The sequence below is a fragment of the Carassius gibelio genome, chromosome B15 (genome assembly GCF_023724105.1).
Source record: "Carassius gibelio isolate Cgi1373 ecotype wild population from Czech Republic chromosome B15, carGib1.2-hapl.c, whole genome shotgun sequence".
NCBI classification, from domain to species: Eukaryota; Metazoa; Chordata; class Actinopteri; order Cypriniformes; family Cyprinidae; genus Carassius; species Carassius gibelio.
In genome coordinates, this window is record NC_068410.1 from 3,513,539 (window position 1) to 3,536,310 (window position 22,772).

A 22,772-nucleotide genomic window follows, 5' to 3' on the forward strand; every position below is an offset into this window, starting at 1 on the left:
CATAAAAATGAAATACACTTCTGTTCTTTGCCTCACGGGTCCAAAATCACCTCTGTAAATGTTATAAGTGTGTGTGTGTGTGTGTGTGTGTGTGTATATATATATATATATATATATATATATATATGAAAAATGCCATTGATGTTATACATAAATGTAAAGTTAAGACATACAATACTTTTTGTATTTCCAAGCAGCACACATTTTAAACTTCACTAGGCATTTTATTACATTTGTTACTTTTGCACCTAAACAAATAAAAATTAAGAATACAACAGTATGCTTTTATCCTCCATTATATTTTATCATTCCACGACAGTCAATACAGTGAAGACAGTTCTTATAATTATATTATTACCATAGTTAGCTAATTGTTAAACATAATAGTTATTTGTAAAATAAAACCTTAACAATCTGTTACGTTCTGCTCAAGTCGCGCTGGCATTTTCTGGTTCAGATTCGGGATCGAACTGGTAAGGTAGTAATCGCTTATCAATATTGCTTTGGAAGCTGATATTCCACATCTGGTAAGGGTCGTAACATTTCCGTCACACGCGTGACGTATTCGGCCAATCACAGCGCACTGGATAGCTGTCCAATCACAGCACACCGCGCTTTTTCAGAACGATGAGCTTTGTAAACATCGACGCGTTTCAGAAAGGCGGGGCATAGAGGAGAAACATGTGGACAATAAACTTTTTTGAACCACGTAAACACATTGCATTACACCAAATACATAAAATAATATTCTTTTTAGCAACGTCAAATGACCCATTTAATAAAATATGCAATAGACGTTGATATATTAATAGGAATATTTAATCATTATTATTGGCAAATTATATATATAAAAAAATATATATATAATTAATTATTTTTTGTACAGAGTAATAAAATTATACCGCGTGTTTTGGTTGCAGGAGTAAACCGCGGGCCAGTGTGCATATGTTTGTTTGTTTTTTAACGTACGCGTTTTCTCGGAGCATTACGGTATCTCGCGCTGTTGTGGTTGAGCTTCCTGATCGCTCAGCTGACTCGAGAGGAATCGTGTACACACAGGGAGTCATGGCGGCGGAGATCCACTCGAGGCCCCAGAGCTCCAGACCCGTTCTGCTCAACAAGATCGAGGGCCACAGCGACGGCGTGAACGCGGCGGTGCTGATCCCGAAGGAGGATGGAGTTATCACGGTCAGCGAGGACAGGTACAGCCGTGCCGGGGCTTACATCAACACACACATCAACCTCTCTCAACACTCAAATCAACACTTGCTTGATTCTTTAATCCGGCTGTTTATTTCTTAAGGGACATGTTTATTATTTTTCAAAAAAGTACAATGGATGTACCACGATAATATTATATTACAGTAATATAAGTAGGCTACAGTAGTACTAAAAGATTACCAGGGTACTTCTGTTTGTTTTTTAATGTTTTTAACGGAAGCCCATGAACTTGACCCACTTATTGTTGCTTAAAACTTTGTTTTGGTTTCAGATTTGAAATATTGAACTTAATTATTATTAATTAATCATTAATCATTGTTTTCTGTAGTGTAGTAGAAAACAACATGCAGTTATTGTTATTATTACACTAAACCTGTGGTTTTACTGTAATACCACAAATCAAATTCAGACTGATTCTTACAACTTTCCACAGTTTGAATGAGATCTTGTGTTCATGTATTTTGTTTTTACACAATAATAATAATTATAACAGTATGGTGGTTTGTTTCAGACTTTGGACTTTGATATCATTTTACAGGCCAAAATACTATATATTATTTAATTTATTACGGCTAAGGGAATATTGTAGTTATTGTTGTGGTAGCTTGATATTAAGTTATCATCAAAAATAATAATCTTACACTATTTGAAGGAGATCCCAATGACCAATTATCATTTATTACAGAAATTATAGTAACTGTTGGCTTAAAAGTTGGTTTATCTTAGTAAATTAGACTTGTTTTCTCGTTTACAATAATTAATATTCTCTTATTGATGATATTTGGAGCAATGTTTTGTTGTCTACATGGTTTCTATGTGGAAAAACTGCTTCTTAAAGCAGTCTAAGGAGGTAAAATTGTCTTTTTCATAGTTTAAGAGGGGTTTTGGCTATTTATCAGCTGGGAGACCTGCTTTAAAGTCTGGTTGAAGCAGGGACATTGCTGAAGTTCCTCCTCTCAGGATGAACACATCAGGTGTACTGTATGCTTTGTTTCTGCAAAGCTTGAAATCACTTCTGATGTCGCCATGCATTTCAACGGATTCATCTCAATGTTTCAAACAAATGACTTCCATTCAAGATGGGATTTAAACATCTTTTTAAATGCTAAACAGGAGAATCGGGCTCAGACGGCCAATAAGTGCAGCTTAAAGATTAGCAAGAGTTCGGTTAGTTTGAGAAACAGATATTTTGGTAAAGAGAGAGTTTCTGTTCTTTCAACAGCTCTGGACAAGACAGAACCGTGTTAGGGGAGATGCATGTGTGGTGGTGTGCTGATGACCTACACGTTCGGCACATGAGAGCAGATGCACGAACTCTGCAAAACATGATACGCTTGAGATTTTAGAAGGAACTGAAACTGAAGGAATTGAGATTTCAGCTGCTCTGGGGACATGTGTGTCTCTGTGCATGACATTAACATTTCAGAGGGTTATTTTGTTATAATGTAAGATTAGTTGAATATTTTATGTATTCCTGTGGCTCAAGTGGTAGAGCATTGTATTAGCAGCGCAAGGTTGTGGGTTCGATTCCCAGGGAACACGTTAGGGATTTTTCTTTTTAGCCTGAATGCACTGTAAGTCGCTTTGGATAAAAGCGTCTGCTAAATGCATGAATTTAATAAATGTAATTTAATTTTTTATTTTTTATTATAATTTGTTGTATAATTGTACATTTTATGTATATAATATTACAATTTTTATATATTTGGATTGATTTGCATGTTGTACGTTCATTTTAATATTTTTTTTCTTCTTTCAGGACGATTCGAGTTTGGCTGAAGCGGGACAGTGGACAGTACTGGCCCAGCATCTACCACACTGTGTCCTGTGAGTATAATTGCCCTGAAAAAATGAAAATCACATAATTTTTCATCTCAGATATAGCGAGAGCAGGTTTGATGGGAATGATATGGTGAACATCACCAGTTATAAGTGTATATATACCAAAATATAACACTAGCAACCATATCACCTCTTCCTATCTCACATATATTCCCTGGTGTCTTCAGTTAGTGTGTAAATCTTTAATATGCCGTTGCTCTTTTTGTTTGAGCAGCTTGTCGTGTCAAATTCCAACTGGAGCTGTGTTTGAGAGAAATACATTGAGAACATTAGGAGTGTTAGGAAAAAATAGCTCTGAAACTGTAATTTATATAATTTATAAGTAAAAAAATTTTTTTTTGCCTTTTTTATTAGTTGTAATAACTAATTAGTATTAGTTGATTTTTTTAAAACTTATGTTTATTTTAGCTTTAGTTTTAGTAATTAAATTTCAACTTATTTATTTCTGTTAGTTGTGAGGGCAACATTTAATTTTTCATTCAAGCTTTTCATCGAATATTTGTTATTTTACATGTAATCTTAGACCACAAAACCAGTCCAGAAATTGAGATCTTATAAATAATCTTTCCATTGATGTATGGTTTATTAGGATCTGACAATATTTGACCAAGATATGTATATTTGAATATCTGGAATCTGAGTGCAAAATCCCCTTAAAAGTTGTCCAAATGAATTTTGGACAAAAATTAAAAAATTAAGGTTTGATATATTTATGGTATATTTAATTTTTAGCAAAGCTTAAGTTTTTCATCCCGTATTTTATTTTAAAACTATTTCAATTTAATAAGAAAAACTTTAGTTATTTATTTTACGTTTTTATAAAATAAAAAGGTTTTTTATGTAATTTAAAAAAAATATATATTTTTAATAATTTAGTTTTTCAACTTTAAACAAAATCTGTATTTTTTATTATTTTGATGTTAATCATTTAGTAGTAGTTTTATTTTTAGTCAGACACAGATGTTGTTTTGCTGCGGTCAGTAGCACAGATTGATCAGTGATGCAGTAGCTCAAGTCTTTGTGTTTGTGTCCAGCTCCGTGCTCCTGTATGTCATATCACCACGAGAGCAGGCGGATCTTCATAGGCCAGGACAATGGGGCTGTTGTGGTGAGTGTCACTGTGTCGCCCCCCTGAGGGCCAAAGTGCTCCCAAATCCTCTTCATACACTTATATATGTATTGAATAGTTCACAAATGAACATTTTCACATAATTGACTTGTGAATTCATGTGATTCCCAACCTTTGCTTTTATCTGTGAATTCCAAAATATGATGTTGAGCAGAATGTTCATGCAGAAGTCTTTTCTTCTCACCATTGTTTAGATCATAAATACAGAAAAAAATGTAATATTGTGAAATATTATTACAATTTAATAGAAATGTTTTTTAATTGTAATATATTGTAAAATGTAATTTATTTCTGTGATGCGCAGCTGTATTTCCAGCATCAGTCTTCAGTGTCACATGATCTTCAGAAATCATTCTAGTATGCTGATTTGCTGCTCAAGAAACATTTCTCATTATTATCAGTGTTGAAAACAGTTGTGCTGCATCATATTTTAGTGGAAACCGTGATACTGTAGATTTTCATAGGATTCTTTGATGATTAGAAAGTTCAGAAAAACAGCATTTATTTTGAAATCAAAATATTTTCACATTGAGAATGTCTTGACTGTCACTTTTGATTAATTGAATGCATCCTTAATGAAAAATAGTATATATATTTTTGTTTCATCATACTGACCCTAAACATTTAATCACAATAGATGGTGAAATATGGTGCATAAATAGTATTTTTTTTTGTCCTTTTTGTGTCTTGAGCGCCTGATCAATGTATAAAAAAATATCACTCTGTGTCGTTTTGTGTTTCGCAAAATGATGAAAGTCATCTGAGTGTGTGACCACACACGGTGCATAAGGGGTTAAACTGAGCCATTGTGTCATTTTTGAGGTAATGTTCTTTGTTTCTGTCTTTCAGGAGTTCCTCATCTCAGAAGACTTCAACAAAATGAACCATGTCAAAACATACCCAGGTAAAACCGTTAGTGTACGAACACACTTTTAGATTTCCCTTCCAGCAGAGCTGAAGTGTGTTTGTTAGACACATGTGCTCTCTGTCCCCTGGGTGTGTGTGTGTTTGTTTCCTTGAGAGAGAAACACACACACACACGGACACACTCTACTTACTCTGGCCCCACCCGAACACTTGAGGATTATTAGTTCCTTCCCAGCATGCCCTGGGGCTCAGAGTCCCGTGTGATCTCTCACTGGACACACACTCACACACAAGATGATAACGAGTGGATGAGTCAGAGCAGTTCTGGAAAGTGTGTCTGGAGAAAACAGGACAATGCCAGGAAAGTGTGTGTGTGTGAGAGAGACTGTATTCTGACCAATAACTGTAAAATATTGCAGTTTACTTCATGTGTAGGAATTAGTTTGCATTTTGAACTGCATGTGGTATTGTTTCTTTCTGATAAAATGCAGTTATGTTGTTAGTCGCCCTGTTAGCACACACCATGACATCACCAGATAATGACATCTTACCACAAACATCTCTGTCCGAGGACACCAAGCAGATCACAGAAGTGTGTGTTTGTGTTCTGGATCTTAATGATGCTCATGCTCATTTAAGAGTTAATTCAAATGCTGAATGTATTTTTATTTTACAATTAAGCATGCATGCAAATCTTTGCTATTTTAGTACCGTACGTTTATCAATATTTCCAATTAGCTTGTATTTTTAGGATTCTTTTCCATTTTTGTTTAGTTTTTGGCCATTTTTGTATGGGTTGTGTGCTGTTTCTAGTAAAACTTTGGAATAAGTATACATTAGTTAGGGCTACATTAGTTAACATGAACTAAATACTTCATACTTCTAAAATTGTATTAATCTTAGTAAATATTCAGTTTAATATTTGCTAATACATTATTAAAATAAAAAAATATGTATTGGACTTGATTTAAAATAAATGTTAGTTATGTTAAATAATGTTAATTCATTCTCTGATTGTTATCTAATATGACTTTTTGTAAATGTTATCATTTTTATAGTGCTATTTAGTTTTGATTTATTTATATTTCAGTTTTAATTCAGTTTAGTTTTAATTTCAGTTATTTTGGTGCTTTACATTTTTCAATTAGTTGCCAAGGCTACATTTCAAATTTCTGTTTAGTTTAATAAAAAAAAAAAAACATTTTTTTTTTATATCAGCTTCAATTCAATTAACAAATTATTTTTTAAAAAAAATAGTTTTAATTAACGACAGTTACGAATGTGCAAATGAGGTCATGTGACAATGTAGCACACAATGTTTATCATGCATATTTGTGACCCTGGACCACAAAACCCATCATAAGGGTCAATTTCTCGAAATCTCAATTTATACAGCATCTGAAAGGTAAATAATTAAGCTTTTCATTGATGTGTGGTTTGTAAGGACAATATTTGGCCGAGATACAACCGTTTGCCTAACTGGAATCTGAGGGAGCAAACAATTCTAAATATTGAGAAAATCGCCTTTAAAGTTGTCCAAATGAAGTTCTTAGCAATGCATTTGTGACCCTGGAGCACAAAAGCAGTCTTAAGTCTCTGGGGTATATTTGTAGCAATAGCCAAAAATACATTGTATCAAAATGTCAAAATGATCAATTTTTCTTTTGTGCCGAAAATCATTTGGAAATTAAGTAAAGATCATGTTCCATGAATATATTTTGTTAATTTCCTATGTTAAATATATAAAAACTTTATTTTTGATTAGTAACATGCATTGCTAAGAATTCATTTGGACAACTTCAAAGGTGATTTTCTCAATATTTAGATTTCTTTGCACCTTCAGATTTTTTTTTTTCTTTGTCAGATCCTACTAGCCATACATCAATGGAAAGTTTATTTATTCAACTTTCAGATGATGTATACATCTATTTGACACATAAGACTGGTTTTGTCTTTCATGGTCACATATGCAGTATATACTTTTGAACGTTGATCTTCAGCGTGTGTGTGTGTGTGTGTGCGCGTGCACATGTGTGTGTTTGTGTGTGTGTGCAGCTCATCAGAACCGTGTGTCGGACCTCATCTTCTCTCTGGAGAGTCAGTGGCTGATCAGCACAGGTCATGATAAAAGCGTCAGCTGGATGAGCACTCAGAGCGGCTCTATGCTGGGACGCCACAGCTTCGGCTCATGGGCTTCCTGTTTACAGTATCCTTCATGTCAGTCTCTCTCCGAGAAACATTTGAAAGCATTTTTACATTTTAATTCTGATTCTGTTGCTTTGTGCAGTGTTGGAGGTAACATGGCAATCAAATAAATGTTTATATTCTTTAAGAGTAACAATGTTATTTTATTTGGAGCAGTGCAATAGTGTAATAACTTTCTATGTGAATATATTTTAAAATGTAATTTATTTCTGTGATGCGCAGCTGTATTTTCAGCATTAGTCTTCAGTGTCACATGATCTTCAGAAATCATTCTAATATACTGATTTGTTGTTCAAGAAAACATTTCTGTTGTAAACAGTTGTGCTGCTTCGTATTTTTGTGGTAACGATGCATTTATTTGATAAGGATTCTTTGATGATTAGAAAATTCAAAGAACGAGTATGAATGTTAGTAACATTATAAATGCTCTTTATTGTCATTTTTGATTAATCTAATGTCTTTGCTTTATAGAAGTATAATATCTTTCAAAAGTTTGAATGGTAGCGTAACTCTGAATATACAGTTCAGCTCATGAAGATCTTGTTCCTAAATGTCTTTCAAACATTTGACACCAATAATCTTTCTAAAAAGAATCTAAAATCTGATTCATTATGCATTTTAATGACCTGACAAATAATTTAATGTTCTAAACTGTCTTCAGGTTTTTGTTATTATTTCTTGACTGCACATAGATATGATAAGGATACCCAGCATGCCTTTGTTGGAGATCATTCAGGTCAGATCACTCTGTTGAAACTGGATGAACAGAGCAGTTCTGTCATTACTACACTAAAGGGACATGAAGGTAAGACGGCATACACCTTTACTATATATCTCGGCTATCATACTGTTCATGTTACTCTATGGACTGTATATTAAGCCTCAGTGGAAAGCTGAAATTGTGTTAGTGTTCTGGCATAATCTTTTTTTATTAATCAATAAATACTTTTTTTAGTATCAAAATTAAGTTTCTGTAAAGCTATGCATGTATATATATACATATGCGTGTGTGTGTATGTAACTTTAACTCATTATTTATTCAATTTCTGAGCAATTTATTTGAATGATTTATAACTTTGAGGACATCCCGAAAGGTCAGGTTAATTTTATTTGTACATAAATACATGATGTTAATAATACCTTAATGCCTTATAGTCAGATTTAGCTCACAGCTTTATCTCTAAACTAGAGCTCGCTTTTACTCAACATTGACACGAGTATATCTAAGTGGCTTTTGTGATGTTCTTTACAGTTTTATGAAAGAAAAGCGACTAATTTAGCATCTGTCTGTCTGTCTTTAGGTAGTGTTGGAGTGTTATACTGGGATCCGGTTCAGAAGTGGCTGTTCTCCGGAGCGTCTGATCACAGTGTGATCATGTGGGACATTGGTGGCAGACAGGGACGCGCATTACTACTGCAGGGACACCAGTGAGAACACACACACACACATGTGCTACCAGGCTGTTGATGGAATAGAAACCTAAGACAGAGAACTATTTTTCTATTTTAAGTTCCATTTCTTTAAAATAAATTCTGAAAGTGAATGATTTTCATGACATCCTGTTTCATCACCGGCTGTTGAGCATGTACTGTTCTGACATGTCTCTTTCCACACAATCTGAAGTAGCAATGTAAGACATCACACACTCTCAATCAGTCTTTATTTTAAAATAAAATCTCTTGATGCATGAAATTTTGATATAAAACTCATATTGGGTTCATTTTGCAATAATGACTGTTTAACTGCACATTTATCTTTTTATTATTTTATGGATGCGTATCCAATAAGTAAATCATTGAACATGAAAGATTGATCTGAGTTTGATTTATTCTATCATTTGAGATTAAAGAGACTGCAGCGTGCACAAATGTTTGGGATCATTTAATAATTAATACTTTTATTCCGCCAAGATGCATTAATTTGATCAAACGATAATTGTATTGTTACAAAAGATTTCCATTTCAAATAAATACTGTTTTCTTTTAAATAAAATAATAAAAAATAAATAAAAGCTATCACATTTTACACAAAAATATTTTACAGCACAACATTGATAATAATCCGAAATGTTTCTTGAGCAGCAAATCAACATATTAGTATGATTTCTGAAGATCATGTGACACTGGAGGAATGATGCTGAAAATACAGCTGTGCATCACAGAAATAAATTATATTTTACAATACATTCAGATAAAAAAAAACATATTTCAAACCATAATAATATTTAACAATATTACTGTATTTTCTGATTAAATAAATGCAGCATTAGTGAGCATAAGAGGCGTTGTTTAAAAGCCTTAAGAACATTCTCTCTGTGTTTCTGTGTCAGTGAGAAGGTCCAGGCGCTGCGGTATCTTCCTCTGACCCATCAGCTGGTGTCCTGCTCTTCTGATGGAGGAATAACCGTGTGGAACATGGAGACCACACGAGAAGAGGTGCTAAACAATACCAAATTCTTCCTAAATACTAATGTAGAGCAAGCTCCGATAGACTTTCTGGCCCAAGAGGAAGTTGTCTCTCACACACACTCCAGTATTAGAGCGTATTAGATTGAACGAGTCCATCGCCAAATTGTCTAATCATGAAGCGGTGACGAACTTTCTGGTCGTCTTCATAGCAACCTCTGCGTCAGTAATCAAAGTCACATCCATCTCCATGGTGAACAGAAAGCGGCTCATACTCGAGATCTCATCTCTCTCTTTAACTCTTTCAGGCTCCTCAGTGGCTGGACAGTGACTCCTGTCAGAAATGCCAACAGCCATTTTTTTGGAATGTAAAGCAGATGTGGGACACCAAGACCTTGGGGCTCCGACAGGTACTGAGTGCAACAGTGCGGTCAAAAATATAAAGATCTGACTGGGTTTCTCCCTCTCTGACGTCATGTCTTCAGAAACATTTTGATGATGGTCTTATTTTAGCCTGTTACGCATAAGTCGTTTTCAAGGAATAGCTCACCTAAAAATGAAAATTTGCTGAAAATTTACTCCGAGATGTAGATGAGTTTGTTTCTTCATCAGATTTGGAGAAATGTAGCATTGCATCACTTGCTCACCGATGGATGCTCTGCAGTGAATGGGTGCCGTCAGAATGAGTCCAAACAGCTGATAAAAACATCACAATAATCCATACGCCACTCCAGTCCAGCAGTTAACATCTTGTAAAGTTAAAAACTGCGTGTTTGTAAGAAAAAAATGCATTATTAAGACATTTTAACCTTAAACCTTCACTTCTGTCCAAAGTAATCCGTAATAACGCTTCCTTCCTCTAGTGAGGAAGTCCATCTCTGTTGTCTCTCACATCAAAATCCACCAACATATTTCTTTAGGGCCAACTCTTTTTTTTTTTGCTTGTAAACCGTTCTGATTAATGTATTGATACAGACGAGATTACTTTTTCACTAGAGAAAGCATTACTTTGAATAGAGGACTCGTGTTTTAGTTTAAGTTTGCAGTTAAAAATGTTGTAACAATGGATTTGTTTCTTACAAACACACACATCTTTTGGTTTAACAAGATAAATGATGGACTGGACTGAAGTGGTGTGGATTATTGTGATGTTTTTATCAGCTGTTTGGACTTTCATTCTGACGGCACCCATTCACTGCAGAGCATCCATTGATGAGACACTGATGTAATGCTACATTTCTCCAAATCTGATCTGATAAATAAACAAATGCATTTACATCTAGGATGAGTAAATTTGCAAAAGATTTTTGGGTGATGCATTCTTTTAAGGATCAGTTTGATGTACTGACTGTACTGATGCCCATGTCATTTCCTGTCCTCAGCATCACTGCAGGAAGTGTGGTAAGGCGATCTGTGGGAAGTGTAGCTCTAAGCGCTCCACGTACCCCATCATGGGCTTTGAGTTCCAGGTGCGCATGTGTGACGACTGCTACGACACAATCAAAGAGGAAGAGTGAGTCCTTGGCCTCTTCTGTTTGCTTCTGTCTTAATACAGCAGATCATTCCTCTTATTCTTGTCTATTTGCATTTGCATGTTGCAGTCGGACTCCTCTGGCTACGTTTCATGAAGGGAAACACAACATCGCTCACATGGACATGGACCCGAGCCGAGGACTGATGGTCACCTGTGGGAGTGATCGAGTTATTAAGGTTTTAATATTTCTTTGTATAAGTGGCATATCATCATGCAATTTGTGTTATTTCTGCAGTATGGAGTGTGTGTACTAACACAGTATGTGCATTGTTATATGCATAGATTATTTAGATTACTTACTACGTTTATCACACTATGAACAGATCACACTGTGTGTAACATGATCATATTCTACAATTCGTACAGAAATAATCTCTCTTCCATGACTTGATTATTTGATTGAACAAGTTTGACAAAATTGCATAAAAAATTGAAAAAAAGAAAATAACTATAATAAAACAAGCTTTTTATTTCAAATGATTTATAATGAAAAATGTGCATTAATTTTCATGAAATTCAACTCAAATTAAAAAGCGTTTTAATAAATATTTAAATATTGTATAATATAAACTAACCGGAAATAAACTCAGTTTAACTTTACTAAAATTACTTAAAGTAAAATTGAGAAATTGATCAATTTTAAGCTATATAGACGTATTTAACAAAATGACAAAAGAACAATGCAATTACTGAAAGTTAGACAAAAATTTTATTGTATACTGAATATAAAAAAATATAATAAATACTATAATATATGAATAGTACTAAAATAACACTGCTAGTAAGACATTTTAGTGTAATATTAATATTAGAAAAAAATCAAATGAACATTAGAAAGCTGTAGTACTAAAACTGAAATAAAAATGAATACAGCTATTTAGAACTATTTAAAAAATAATATTTCATAATATAAACAAGATACTCAAATTTAAAGACAAAACCGCACATTTAAATAGGTCATTAAAAATATTATTAAATACTATAATCGATTATGAATAATACTCAAATAATACTTCTAGTGCGTCACAGTTAGAGTATATTCATATTACCTTTAGCATGAAACATGCAGAACAAATTTGTTAATAAACTCAAAATGAATTCATGATTTGACATTTGTTGTGATTGTGATCCCTGCTGATGATCTGATTGGTCTGTGTGTAGATCTGGGACATGACGCAGGTGGTGGGCAGCAGTGTAGCGACGGGATTCTCTGCTCGCTGATTGGCTGTTTCTGAAGGCTCCACCCACACTCCTCCAACAGAGATCATGGAAGCGCTCACCTACCTGTCTTAACTCTCTCGTCCTTCAGCTGTGGAGTCAACGGACACTTCATCACGGTGTGTGTGAATATGTGTGTCGTCGGGATGCTCCTTGATTTTATAATTCAGGCGTTCATGTCTCTTATGAGGTATGATGTCCTGGATTTAAGCAAACATGAACTCAAGGTACTTCTAAAAGCACAACATTTGCACTCTTTCTCTCTCTCTGTGTGTGTGTGTGTGTGTGTGTGGTGCTTTGTCACAGACTGAAGGTTTCTGCCGTTTTGTATTTCCTTTATCCAGAAGTACCACTCGAACACAGGAAGTACTCCTTCATCACATCCTGTTTCTTCTTCAGCCTTCTTTCTTGTTTAGTAACCAGCTCTCGTGTTACCATGGAAATTAGTGTTCCATAGTAACGATGGAACATTCCCGTACAAACTCAGCGTTTTCCCGCTAAAAATGTCACTGCGACCCAACAGTGAAGTGAAGATAGAGTTCAAACTAAGAGATGGACAGGTTCAGGTCAGATAGGCGAGGGACATCCATGGAGCATAGTTAATAGTGTTCAGTTGTAAAACACTATTTATAGCACTAATTATTGGTTTTCTGTGATTTAGGGACAAATTATGGTATGGAGGCTTGTTTCCGCCACGGGATACAATTTTTTAAAAAGCAACTTTTCATCTCACAATTCTGCTGTTTTTCTTGCAATTGTGAGTTTGTCTCATAATTCTGTTTTCTGTTTCTGCCCCAACATAAAAAATGGTAATTGTAAAATTTTATTAAAAAATTAAATTAAATAAAAATTTTTTTTTTTTTTTTAAGTTGTGAAAATTACGATCTAAGAATTGTATACAGTGTGTAAGTCTGTCCCTCACAGATTTATTTAATATGGCACCTAACCTGACTAGGTTGGTATATGCAAATTGAAATTGACTCACAGCTCACAACTAACGTCAAATTGGCCAATGAGAAGAGAGAACTCTAACCTGTTTACAAACATTATAACTGACCAGCGCTGTGTTTTACTTTCGTTCTTTCTTTCTCTCAGTCGTTTTCCCTCGTTGATTGTGTCTCCGAGTTCTCTGTTCCTTGCACTGAATTGCACTGTGTGTGTGTGTGTGTGTGTTCCTGATCTGATGGTACAATCGGCATCTGTGCGAGTGTTTGCATTAAATGGCTTTTTTTGTTAATTTCAATATACATCCCATTCTGAGCTTTGTAAGATTTTGTAGCTGATTTTCCTCAAAATCCAAAAGGGTGTGAATGTATGAAGAGCTGTTGAATGCAGTGATCTGACAGAAAGCAGGTTTTCTATGATGTCGTTGTTGTGTGTGACATAATTTTTGTGTCGTTTAATTTGAAATATACTGATGACGATTGTAATTTCTCATCAGGGAACTGAGGGAGTACTATTTTCTTTGTTTCGTTTATTCTTTTTCCTTCATTTACCTTAAAAAACGTGCTGCGAGTAAAGGGTGAATCTCGCAAAATTTGACTAGAATGTCGTAAGATTCATCCCAATTTTCTTTTGAATTATTGCTCTTATGTGTCTTAACATCTGTTTTACTGAAACTGACACTTCAGGGAGTCACACCGGTTCAGTTTAACCTCCATGTAAAATCACACAAACTGTTTTCCTTATCTTCAGGCGTTAAAACATTGTAAAGTTCAACATGCTTCTAATGTTCGAACCCTAAAACTGTAAATAATGACTTTGAGACCTGTTTTTCTATGTGCTTTTTTCTAAAGTTTACTTTGTTTCGGTAGTTCAGTAAAGAAGTATTATTCTCTCTATGTATACAAAGTTGAGTTCAAACATCTGTATTTTTCATATAAAACGTCTGCCGCTAATATGAAACCTGATGACTGTAGTTTCAGTCAGATTGAACAAAATATTACAATAAAGATCTGAGCTGTATCTCATGCGAGAGATATAGTTATTCTGGACATTTAAATTGCATGTTAAAGGTGTTTTTCCTTACTTTTTTTAACACTTGGTAAATTCTAAGGGAAATGGTGATGGAAAATTGTAAAGCATTAAAAACATTATATTGCATTGCTTTCAAAACTGATAATGGAAAACTGATAAATATTATGAGATGGGAGGAAAATTTATATTTTTATGTTTTTGGAGTGAATGCAACAGTTCTTGGGGGAACATAAGTTTTGCAAACAAATGCAAAACACACAATATCATTTTACAGTAAAAATGAAACTCTTAGTAATTTCCGTTAAAATATAACAATGCAATATATATATCTTATATACATCTATATATCTTAATATATGTATATAGTGTGTGTGTGTTTGTGCACTACACACACCAGTGTTATTTTAGGATCTTTGAGCTATTATTATAGTTTTATTAAAATTTAGAATATTTTTTGCTTTGAAGTTTTAATAAGTTATTTCTGTATTCTTGCCTTATATATATATATATATTCATTTTCGCTTAATAAAAACATTCTAATGATTTCTTGGAAACTTGGAAAATACTTTTTAAAATACTTTTTATATTTTATTTCAGATAATGTTTATTATTTTTTCCAAGTAATATTTTTGTTAAACATAATAACCCTGACATACACCAACACACCTTCAAAGACATTTATTTAAGTGTCAAAGTACACTCATAATTAATAATTAATAACCCAGTATATATATGTAGAAATGTAATCAAAGGTTACTATCAGAACAAATACATTAAAAAAATAAAATAAAATAAAAAACTCCACATCACTTCCTCATTTTCTGGGACATCAGGTGACCCTACCAAACTGAAGAAACATCCAATCACAAAGCTACAGACACAGGAAGTGTCCTTTTCACCCAGATTCCTGTGCTGCACCACGTGATTGGCTGAGAGTGAGTGATTGACAGCTGGGGTGACTCCGGTCAGAACGGGTTCCCACCTGATTGACCTGATTCGCTGGAGTCACCGTTACAGTGAGAGTGAAGATGCACTGTGATTGGCTGAGAGATTGATCACATGGTGTCAGAACGAGCTGTTGGAAAAGAGCGATTCCTGCGTTTCATTTGACCAATGACAGGAGAGAACTGAAATGTAGAACAGGAATATGCAGGAAGTAGTCATTGAGGTGCAAAAGGCTTAAACATATTCACACCTTCAAACTTTCAATTTAATCTACAGCTAAAAGTCTGTTGTAAGACACTGGGAGTGAGTACATTCACACGGCTTTAAGGGTGAGACTAAAGTGTCTAAACTTTTTTAATATTTTGTTTATTACTGGTCTCCATCTATTTAATATGCAGTTTCTTTATTGAGGCTGGAAGCTGGAAGCCAGATCCTCCATGATGCTCATGAATTTCTGATCTTCCAGCTGTGAACTGTGCGTCCAGGCCAAGGGAAGATGAGCCGACACCATCTGCCGATCTAATGCATGTAAAACACAAAGACAAAAGGAGGATTAACACATAAAATCATCTGGAGAAATAATTCCTGTTGCCTATAGAATCAATAGAGAGCAGGTGTTAATTGATTAAATATGCCTCTGTAGAAGCCATGTGTCTGATTTCCACCCAATTCACTACGCATCGTCCTCCAGGAAGACCACCAATCAGAGGAGTCACTGTTACCATTGAAATGACAATCAAGATCACAAACCATGTGTGTATGCTGTTGCCAAGTAACTTTTTATGTCTTCTTATCATAAAACCAAGATACACTAGAAATCAGAACTGTACTGGCGCACAACTTGTGGTTTTGCAAGTTCTGGAATACATGGCTACATATGTGCATGAGATATTCACGTAAAAAAAAAAAAAAAAAAAAAGACGGTATTTTTCTGATTTATTATTGCTTATGATAAATCCAAAATCCTCTTTGTAACAATTTTTTTAATCTATTCTTAAAATATATGCAAATATCTGATTTCTCATTAGCATATTTTAATTTCTTAATGTACTGTGATTCATCAGCTTGGTGTAAGTATGGTGATATCTTATTTACCAGTCGTCTGGCCTCAAAGTCAAGAGTAGTGACTGTTTGCTCTTTTTGTTTTTCCCGATCCCAGAAGGTCATAAGGTCACTGAGAGTTAACTCCAGCCGTGTCTGGTACAGAAGCTCCGCCCACTCTCTTTTCCCTTTCTTGATCTCACTCTTTTTTTCTCCTTTCATCCTCCTCTTGCTATGCTCTGTTCCTCTCTTTCATCACTCACTGTATTCTCCTCATCGTCTCGCTACTGCTCTTGTTTTTCATCAGTGTCTTTCACCCATTCTCTGTCTCCTGAAAGGTGCACTTGTTTCATATGGAAACAGATGGATGCCTTATTGGAGAAGACAGAGAGAAAGACTGCGGCTCGGTTCCAAAAGCTTGAGCACTGCTTCTACTGTGCGCTGCCTTTTAAGGGAGCATCCTAACTGACATGGAGCCTAATAAGTGAATGATCACGTTATTATCTTGTATTTGCAAGTTATATTAATAATAATTAATATTATCTTGTGTTTGCAAGTTATATGAAACATAATGCGAGTTTACATTTTGCAATTATGCCTTTTTTTCTTTTCTTTTTTTTAAGTCTGAGTGTACACATTTTTTAAGAATTCAGGTTCTCCACCTCTGTTCTTTTTTTTTTTTGGTCTCACAATTATGTGGACATCTCGTAATTCTGACATTTTGCAGAATTCTCACTTTTTTCCTCAGAATTCTGTTTACATCTTTGCAATTATATATATATATAATTTTTTTTTTTCAAATTCAAATTTTACATCTCACAATTCTGGCTTTTTTCTAAGAATTCTAAATTTACATATAGTAGTTCTGAATTTTCAGCTCGGGTGGGTTGGGTCAGGAGTCTGACATTTGTTGAGGGAAAAATAGGATGTACTGAGAAAAAAGTTAAAACTGCAAGGTGTAAACTCAGAATATGAGTTTATAAATTGCAATTGCAAAATAAAAGCTCAGTTCTGAGAAAAACTGAATTTAGATGAGTGACAATTACATTTATAGTTTTCTTTCATTGTGAAAATAAGCTTCCATAACATACTTTAAGATGCAAAACATGCACAAATATTGTGTAAAATAATAATTTCTAATTACAGCTCTTTTATTCATAATTTTCAGTACCACAAGTATATTTATATCAGAATTTTCCAAACAATATTGGATTAATTTTTTCACCTAAATTATTGCAATGCATTCATGCAGTCTCTGAGAACGGTGCAATGCTGCCTTAATATTTAACAAAAGAGTGAACAATTTAAAACCTAAAAACTAATTTTTAAATGCTGCTTTATATAATATTAAAAATTCATAATGCACTTTTATACAAATTAGAGTATTACTTCAGCAACATGTTAATGCTGCTCTGTTGTGGTTTCAACATTTTTATGACACATGCTGTTGCTTTCGGTCACTGATGAGATTTCATTTGCTCCCTATGTGGACAGCAAGGCGGCTCACATGGTTTTGGAGCACAGCCAGTGTGTGTGTGCACGCTTGTGTGGGTGTGTGTTTGCTCACCCTGAAAAAACCGCCCGCTGGGATTCTTGACCGCCGCCTCAGACACAGCGAGCCACACGACCGTATCGGCCCCTTGCTCCGGTGTCCGCAAACGCTCCTTCATAGAGCTGTGGAAATCAGGCATCGCATTCGCAATGACTAAAGAAAGAGATTCAAGACACAAGCAAATCAGTCTGAATAAACGTTAATGAAATATTTGCATTTATGCATTTGGCAGATGCTTTTATCCAATGCATTCAGTGTATGCGTAACATTGCAAATGTTATCTGACAAATCAACATTCAAACTTGTATGTCTGACGGAAACTGCATGTTTTAGGAGGTGTATTTCTTTACCACTTTTAATCACATTTTTTACCATGTAGCTTTTTGAAAATGCATCTATATGCATGGTTTAAATTTATGATATAAAAACTGTAGTTACTCGGCGTGTCGACCCATCCGGGGTGCATCACAGAGAAGTGGATGTTGGGGTGAGCTTTAGCAAACTGCTCCGTCATCACCATCTGCTGCCTCTGAAACACAAAGAAAGAAGGACACAGAAGTCATTTCTGATAGCACGAGAATCACTAACATTATAAACAACTAGAAGTCAGGGAAACAGTAAAGTCTTGCATATTTCTTTACAGTAATTTTACACTACTGTTCAAAAGTTTGGGTTCAGTAGGATGTTTTGGGGGACAGAAATTAGTACTTTTATTCAGCAAGGGTACATTCAGTTAAATTCTATTCTTTTCATTAAAGAATCCTGAAAATAAATGTATCACGGTTTCCACAAAAATATGAAGCAGCATAACAACATTGATAATAATCGCAAATATTTCTTGTGTGGCAAATTCTGAAGGATCACGTGACACTGAAGACTAGACTAATGATCTTGAAAATTCAGCTCTACATCACAGAAATAAATGACATTTCAACATATATTCACATAGAAAACAAATATTCTAATTTAGAAATATATTTCAAAATTATTCTGTTTTTACTGAAATTGTAACCAAATAAATGCAGCCTTGAAGAGACTTTGATAAGAATTTTATAACATTAATGATTAAACTAGAATATGGCATCATACATAGATTTTCTGTACAGTCGGTGGACACGAGCTGTTTTTCGACTCTCTATGTGTAAGTAAATATACCTTGTTCTGTGCGTACACCATAGTGCCATCATATCTGCCCCTCTGAGACTGCAGGTTTCCTGTTCGCAGTTTCTGCACCAGCATCCCACCGGATGATACTGTGATCTGAAGGAGAGGAGAGAGATGGTGACCATCTGACCTCCGTCTGTCGCTCTCAGTCTCTGGTTTACTCACCACTCTGGGCTCAGGGCTCTTCTCCAGCAGAGGAATGAGGCTCTTGATGAGGATGTACACGGCTGACGAACACAACAGGGACATCAGGTCAAGACCGTCTGCTAAGGCACCTAGCGCTGAGGAGCTGGTTTTGTTTGTTTGCTCACTTACCCAGAGAGTTGCTTACAAAGCTTTTCTCCAAACCCTCATCATTCACCTCCCTCTTAGCCATCATACAGCCGGCGTTATTGATCTGTCACAGGAATCCAATCCAACAACCGAATATTAATTCCTTCAGTTGACTGCTAATGCCATTCAAAAGTATTATTGAAGTATTATAACACTCACATCTGGGGTCAGTAAAAATATAAGTAAAAAAAAAAAAGAGAGAAGTATCTCATGCTCAACAAGGCTGCTTTTATTTGATCAAAAATAGGGTAAAATTTTGAAACATTATTATAATTTAAAATAGATGTTTTCTATTTGAATATACTTTCAAATGTAATTTATTTCTGTGATGCGCAGCTGAATTTTCAGCATCATTCCTCCAGTCTTCAGTGTCACATGATCTTCAGAAATTATTCTAATATGACGATTTACTGCCCAAGAAACATTTCTGATTATTATCCATATTGAAAACAGTTGTGCTGCTTCATATTATTGTGGAAACTGTACAGAATTTTAGTATTTAATAAAAAAAATCTAAATCTAATAGAAATCAATCTTTTGTAACAATACAAATGTCTTTAACGTTACCTTTGACCAATATGATGTTCTTACTGAATCAATTTCGAATGAAATATAATTAAAAATCACACTGACCCCAAACGTTTGAGCAACAGTGTATAGGCAGAATTAAAGCCTCACCAGGACGTTGAGAGTTTTGTACTTTTTCTTAAAAGACTCTGCAAACTCCCACACCTTCTTGGTCTCAGTAAGATCCAAAATATGCACATAGATTTCCTGCAGCCAGACACAGAGGCCAAAGGTCATGTATTTTACTAGCCCTTGCATGAGAAACAGATGTTTCCAGACAGCGTGTATAGATAAACGGGTCATTTCAATGGAGTTTTGCACAAATGGAAACTTGCAAACTACTTCATTATTCTTTATCAAGCAGCTGCTTTCTCATTTTTACTGCAGGTTCAGTGGTGGAAGCCATCTTTGTTAGCACCACCAGCTGTCCAGCTCCTTTAACTACTAAACTGCAGGCCAACAATCCCAGTCATTCCAATATTAACTCATACTTTGTTTCCAGACTCCTTGACGATCTCTGCTCTGGCTTCTTCTGCTTTATCCTTGTTCCTGCAGACCATGTGGATGATACCACCTTGAAGAAGAGGGACAACAGAGGTTACATTTCGACTGGAATGTCATTGCTTTAGATAAATGCAAAGACGCAGACAAATAAAATGAGGTGAAATGCATAATTTAGATAAATGCTGAGCACAAGTAAAGCAAAATTGAAGAAATGTGAAGAAACGTCTAGCGTAATCACCACCAACCACTGTTGATTTTCTCCAACACGCACCTTTCTTGGCGATGGCCATGGCAGTGGCTTTCCCGATCCCGCTGTTCGCTCCAGTGATCATGAAGGATCGGCCAGCCATTGACGTCTCCAGGTCCTTCTCAACAAAGTTTTTAGAGGCTGACAGAAATCCCCCCCTGAGACACACACATTTAATTAGTCTTGAGATGTCACAGGGTTACCTTGGCCCGCTCTTCTCAAAACACTGCTAAATAGTTCAGTTAACTAATGAGTTCACTTTTTGCATGCTTTGAACTGTTTGACATCAAACTATTTTAAGATGAAGGACGTGGCAATGGAAGAACCCAGCTAACAACAAAAAGATATTCTAAGAACTTTTTGCTAATGTTCCAATTAAGTTATGATTATTCTAAATGTTCTTTAACATTAAAAAAAAAGAACATTTTTTTGAGAACATTAATAAAGAAAAAGCAATTAGAATATTCAAAAGCAATAAGAAGTAAACGTTCAATTAAAGATTTTCTGAAATTCTGAGAACATTTCCTGTGAGCTGGGAATGTGTTCCAATGTAGATTTTGTTAGATACAAAATTAGTTTCTGTATTCTTTCGCCACTTAACGTCTAGAAGCAAAACTGCTCAAGATGCTCTGTCCTAATGTGTCACTTTGCGTCATCGCTTAGCTAATGAGAGCGGACTATGCGTCCTCTGATGGCACCGCTCCTGGCATCGGCGGCGCGCGTGCCCCTTGACCCGATCTCAAAGACTGGCTTTGTCCACGCGTGCCAGGCCAGGCGGAGAGCTTTTCTCGGTAAATGCATGCCCTGTTAAGGGTGATGTGTGGTCTATTATGGGACGTGAGAGGTCGAGCCGGGTGAAAATGTATTAGGAGGAAAAAACTGAGATGTAGATAAACAACAGACGTGAGGCGAGACAGTTTTGAGTGTTTTTCTGACTCCCTAGAATTTATAAGACCGTAGGCTATATGAAATTGAATTTTAAAAAAGCCACAAGCGTTAGTGTGTTGACAATGAGCTCGAAAAAAATAAATAAAAAAATAATATATATAGGCTACATAAATATATATATAGCCTAGTCTAAAAAAATATATTAGTTTTGCAATGTTAGAAACTGAATTTTTAAGCACGAGTGATCACCTTTGACCCATACCATAATTTATGTTTTCACTGTGTTTCACAAATAATTATGTTCCTGTTTTTAAGTTAAAAAAAAAAAAAAAAATATATATATATATATATATATATATATATATATATTGTATAATTTAATAATTTTTCATTCATATCAGGGTTAGGTACTAGATTTAAATATTTCTACATGGGAGTAAAAATCTAAGTAGGCCTGCGGATAAATGCTGGACATTTTGAATATTTTGATTAATAAAAATAAAAATAATAATAATAAAATTTACGGTCAGAACCATTTGTTACTTGTTTTATCAGCCCCAATCACACCTAATCTTTAATTAAAAACTCAGATAAATGAGGACTAATAAATGCATTATTCATATTTTAATGTACAAAAATATGCTTTAAAAATGTATAAAATAAGAGAGAAAAAGATCAGACTTAAATCTGACCCATGCGATATTTAACATAATTATTGATGTTTAATTTTATTTATTCATTGAGTGTGCATTATGTTTGTTAATGCTGTAATAAGGTGTTGTGATATTTCTGAAGCAGTGCAGCTCTTACTTGGTGAATTCGGTGAGTCCTTTGAGGAACCATGCTGAGTTCCGGTACAGAGACATCCTCACACCCGCGCTGTCGCTCAGGTCGCCCGCTGTGCTCGCGGAGGCTCGCCGGTGCTTTTAACCGGTACCGGGGGTCACATGAGTGCTCGTAGATCCACGCCACTCACCGATGGCCAACACTGTCTGCCCTCTCCCGGTGATAATAGACACAACACGCCTCAGACTGACAGACCTCTGACACAATTATTATGTGTGTCTGCTTTAGTTGACAATCTGATAATAGTTGAAAATATATAAGATCGTCTATTTAATGACAGTTATGC

The 22,772-nt window shown here is 35.0% G+C and overlaps 2 protein-coding genes across 4 annotated transcripts; one reads left to right on the forward strand and one right to left on the reverse strand.

Annotated features, from left to right (window-relative positions):
- Positions 1-1,016: 1,016 nt before the first annotated feature.
- On the forward strand, positions 1,017-20,780 carry LOC127972968 (WD repeat and FYVE domain-containing protein 1). Of its 3 annotated transcripts, XR_008157231.1 has the most exons (14): positions 1,017-1,202; positions 2,981-3,048; positions 4,098-4,171; positions 5,042-5,096; positions 7,115-7,265; positions 7,957-8,069; positions 8,566-8,692; positions 9,595-9,700; positions 9,979-10,080; positions 11,053-11,183; positions 11,272-11,380; positions 12,366-12,541; positions 19,162-19,353; positions 20,504-20,780. XR_008157231.1 is itself a non-coding variant. In XM_052577008.1 (12 exons), the coding sequence occupies exons 1-12, from the start codon at positions 1,066-1,068 to the stop codon at positions 12,423-12,425; spliced, it is 1,233 nt and encodes a 410-aa protein (XP_052432968.1). In that variant the 5' UTR covers positions 1,017-1,065; the 3' UTR covers positions 12,426-14,424. The 3 variants fall into 3 exon arrangements, 1 of the variants encoding a protein (XP_052432968.1); XR_008157230.1 differs by lacking the exons at positions 19,162-19,353; positions 20,504-20,780 and adding an exon at positions 13,022-14,424 and having other exon boundaries at positions 12,366-12,988; XM_052577008.1 differs by lacking the exons at positions 19,162-19,353; positions 20,504-20,780 and having other exon boundaries at positions 12,366-14,424.
- Positions 15,063-22,566, reverse strand: LOC127972973 (dehydrogenase/reductase SDR family member 12). Its single transcript, XM_052577017.1, has 10 exons — positions 22,451-22,566; positions 20,777-20,910; positions 20,493-20,575; positions 20,113-20,208; positions 19,417-19,498; positions 19,267-19,328; positions 19,093-19,197; positions 18,376-18,466; positions 17,953-18,090; positions 15,063-15,863 (listed from the first exon to the last, which is right to left on the reverse strand). Exons 1-10 carry the CDS (start codon positions 22,504-22,506, stop codon positions 15,748-15,750), a joined length of 963 nt encoding a protein of 320 aa, XP_052432977.1. The 5' UTR covers positions 22,507-22,566; the 3' UTR covers positions 15,063-15,747.
- Between the last annotated feature and the right edge of the window lie 206 nt (positions 22,567-22,772).